Source organism: Pterocles gutturalis, unplaced genomic scaffold, assembly GCF_000699245.1.
Source record: "Pterocles gutturalis isolate BGI_N339 unplaced genomic scaffold, ASM69924v1 scaffold31827, whole genome shotgun sequence".
Lineage (NCBI taxonomy): Eukaryota > Metazoa > Chordata > Aves > Pterocliformes > Pteroclidae > Pterocles > Pterocles gutturalis.
Genome location: NW_010111201.1, coordinates 1729 through 5419, shown reverse-complemented (window position 1 = coordinate 5419; position 3691 = coordinate 1729). Strand labels below are relative to the sequence as shown.

At 62.3% G+C, this 3691-nt stretch overlaps 1 protein-coding gene across 1 annotated transcript; it reads left to right on the top strand.

Annotated features, from left to right (window-relative positions):
• Window positions 1-851: 851 nt before the first annotated feature.
• LFNG (LFNG O-fucosylpeptide 3-beta-N-acetylglucosaminyltransferase) lies at window positions 852-3543 on the top strand (the record flags this gene model as incomplete). Its single annotated transcript, XM_010073671.1, has 7 exons — window positions 852-900; window positions 1785-1884; window positions 2036-2189; window positions 2294-2379; window positions 2679-2844; window positions 3128-3213; window positions 3307-3543. Coding segments are annotated over 7 exons (708 nt in total), but the record flags the coding sequence as incomplete, so codon positions are not given.
• Window positions 3544-3691: the final 148 nt, after the last annotated feature.

The following is a 3691-nucleotide window of genomic DNA, read 5'->3' as shown; positions in this document are numbered from 1 at the left end:
CGATGCCTTTTCCCACCCCCAATCCTCTCTCCTCCTGCTTCTCCCCCTTCCCCAAATCCCAGGTCAACAGCAGCCCCCCACCAATCCTCCTTCCTAGGCGGCATGTGCTGGGAATTAGCTGTGCAAATAGTGGGGTGCAACTGGGCAGGCAGCTTGGGTGCCTGGGGACCGGTGGGATGCTGCCCAGCACCGTGGGGACCGTGCTGGGGTGGGCAGCAAGGGACCGTCCCCTCCTTGGGGCTGGCGAGTGGCACCCACCAGCACGGCTCAGCCACCCTGGGCAGGGATGGGGAGTGGAGCCGTGGGGGTGTTGTGCAAGTGGCTGGGGACAGCCACGTGCTGTTGACACAGGTGGGGACGCGGTTGGCAAACACACCTGCCTGGGCAGGCAGAGCCGCCGGGCGGCTGCGTCCGCAGCCCCGCCCCACGTGCCACCACGCCGGCTGACGTCTGGAGTTTGTGCTCAGATTGAGCTGTGTACCCGCTCCCTGTCACCTGCTCCGCTCTGCACACCTGCCTCGGGCTGGGGACAGCCCTTGTGTCACCCCAAAGCCTCCTGCCTGCTGCTGCCCCGTGGAAAAGGCGAGAGGATGGGGATGCTCAGCACGGGGGCTGGAGTTTGCACCCCGGTGAGGGGTGGCATCACGTGCCTTGTCCTGCCAGGACAGCTTTGCACCCCCCGCTGAGGCCGTGTGTCGCAGGGATGCCCAGCTCTCTGGTGCTGCTTTGGGTTCTGGCGAGGGGGAAGAAGTCAGCACCAAGACCCGGAGGGGACCGAGCCCCAGGGATGCCAGATGGCATCCAAAGCTGCACGGTCTCGGTCCTCAAAGGTGCCTCGTCTTCTGTTTCAGACCTTCATCTTCACGGACGGGGAGGATGAGGAGCTGAAGAAGCAAGCACGTGAGTCTGTGGCCTTTGTCCTTTTGTGTATGTGACCTGGCCAGGTCCCCTGCCTGGGGAGCACGGCTGGTGTGGAGCTTGCTCTGGGGAACTCTGAAAAAAGGGTCAAAATGCCACCGGTTAGACACTAATCTCAGGACCCCTTGCCATAGGGACCAGGGCTGAGAACAAGGCCGCTCATTTCACTGATGGTGTCTAACTCACCCTCTGCCCAGGAGCCTGGGGATGGGTTTCTTTCCCAGCCTGCCCAGCCTGTCTCCTGCATGATGCTACTGGGGAGCACGCTAATGGGATGGGGTGCCTCTGCACCAGTTTGTCGCTGGGGCAAGCTGGGATTGACAGCAAGGCGGACAGGATTTCGTGGGAGTGTTTCCCTGGCAGCCTGGCCAGGGTCAGCTCGGTCTATTCTCTGCATGCAGATGGCTCCTTTTCAGCCCGGGAAGCGATTGCCTTTGAGCTGGAGGAGCAAATAACAGGTGGCTGCTGCGGGAAAAGGCAGCAGGAACTGGGCAGGATTCTGGCTCTGGTTTCCTGGGTGGAGAAGCTGGCGTACGGACACCCCCGCGCTCCCGGGGGGGCTGGTGCATAGCCCCACGATGGGCAGGGTGATGTAGGGTGGCATCATGCACAGCACATGGGATAGGGCTCAACCCCGGAGCATCTGCTGCATCTGCATCCCTTGCTCATCCCTTCCCTTGTCTCACATGGACCCCAAAAATTCAGTCTTTGCCCAAAATGATGTGGCACGGAGGCCAGTGAGCACCAGGGAGGTCCATGGGGTTTCCATGACCCTGGAATGTACATGGTGAAGCATCGCTGTCCGAGCAAGCAGGGAGGTGTGGGGTACCCCGACGCCGGGATTTGACCCCCGACTCTTCCCGCAGGAAATGTCATCAACACCAACTGCTCGGCCGCCCACAGCCGGCAGGCGCTCTCCTGCAAGATGGCTGTGGAGTATGACAAGTTCATCGAGTCCGGCAGAAAGTAAGCAGCGCCCGGGTCTGCTGTGGGGCCAGCAGGGTTGTGAGGAGGGGGGGACGGTGCAGGCAGAGCCCTTTTGCATTTTTGGGGCCGTATCTCAGCAAGGGGGTCTGGGATGCTGTCCCAGCCCAGCGTGACACTGCTGCTGCCGCAGGTGGTTTTGCCACGTGGACGATGACAACTACGTGAACGTGCGGACGCTGGTGAAGCTGCTCTCCAGCTACCCCCACACGCAGGACATTTACATCGGGAAGCCCAGCCTGGACCGGCCCATCCAGGCGACGGAGAGGATCAGCGAGAGCAAGATGGTGAGGGGCTGGGGGGAGGTTGAGGCTGGTTTAATTTGGGCTGGGCTTGGCTCCCCGCTCGGCAGGAGGGATGTCTCACTGCTGTTGGTTCCCCTCTCCCGCAGCACCCGGTGCATTTCTGGTTCGCCACAGGCGGAGCGGGGTTTTGTATCAGCCGGGGGCTGGCGCTGAAGATGAGCCCGTGGGCCAGGTAAGAGTTGGCGTTGCTCTGCTATGGGGACTCGTAACGGTCGCAGCTGGGCACAGAGCGGCGACAGCATCTTTGGGGATGGATGCTGGACCATGTCCCACCACCTTGCTCTGTTTGCCTTGCTGAGGGTGTCTGCAGGGGGCTTGGAAACTGGGCAGGACATCAGTTCCCCTGAGTATCATTGACTTTTAATTAGAGCCAGAGCTGGGCACCCACTGGCCAAGCCCAGACCCCGCAGGGTGCCCACATCCCCCCAGGTTTTGCTCCTCTGCAGCTCCTCTCTCTCTCTCTCCCCGCAGTGGGGGCCACTTCATGAGCACGGCGGAGAAGATCCGCCTGCCTGACGACTGCACCATCGGCTACATCATCGAGTCCGTGCTGGGGGTGAAGCTCATCCGGAGCAACCTCTTCCACTCACACCTGGAGAACCTCCACCAGGTGCCCAAGACGGAGATCCACAAGCAGGTATCCCTGTCCTGCTGCCCTGGGTGGAGGGGCTGGGGTGCATGGTACTGTCACCTGGTGTCATGTTGTCACCTAAAAATTGGGCATCGCGGCTAAGATATTGACTGACATGCAACCAAAAGGTCAGCAGAGCGGGGAACCCCCATCAGCCCATCCCTGGGGGGTGATGCAGAGTGGGACTGGGAGATTTGGAAATGGGGTGAATTTTACAGTCCCCTCATGCCCCTGCTTGATCCTTGAGGCCGTGTCCGGCCACTTGACCCCCCTTGTGTTCCCCGTCCAGGTGACACTAAGCTACGGCATGTTCGAAAACAAGCGCAACTCCATCCACATGAAGGGAGCCTTCTCCGTCGAGGAGGACCCATCCAGGTGAGATGGGGGGACCCTGTCCCCAGCAATGGAGCCGCTGTCACCACGCGGCCACCGCCACCCCGTGCTCAGCATCCCTCCTCTCCTCCGCAGGTTCCGCTCCGTGCACTGCCTACTGTACCCCGACACGCCGTGGTGCCCCGCCAACGTCGTTTACTAGGAGACACGTGTCCCCTTTCAACCTCGTCCCCAATTTCCCCGGTATCCGACGGGTGTGCGGGACCTGCGTGCGGGTGTGTCGGTCCGGCCTTGCCGCGAGGTGGACAGACGGACGGACGGACGTCGTTGCTGTGGTATTGCACAGTGTGTGTGTACTGAAGGCTGCTGTGCGGCCCCTTGTCCCCTCCCTGCCTGCCCTGCTGCCCAGGGAGGGACAGTGACAGCGGGGAGGGACGGGTCCTGAGCACTTAACCCTTGGGCACCCCCGCGGTGCTGGCCGGCCCCCCGCCCCGCGCGGGGGGCGGCCGCAGGGCCCCCG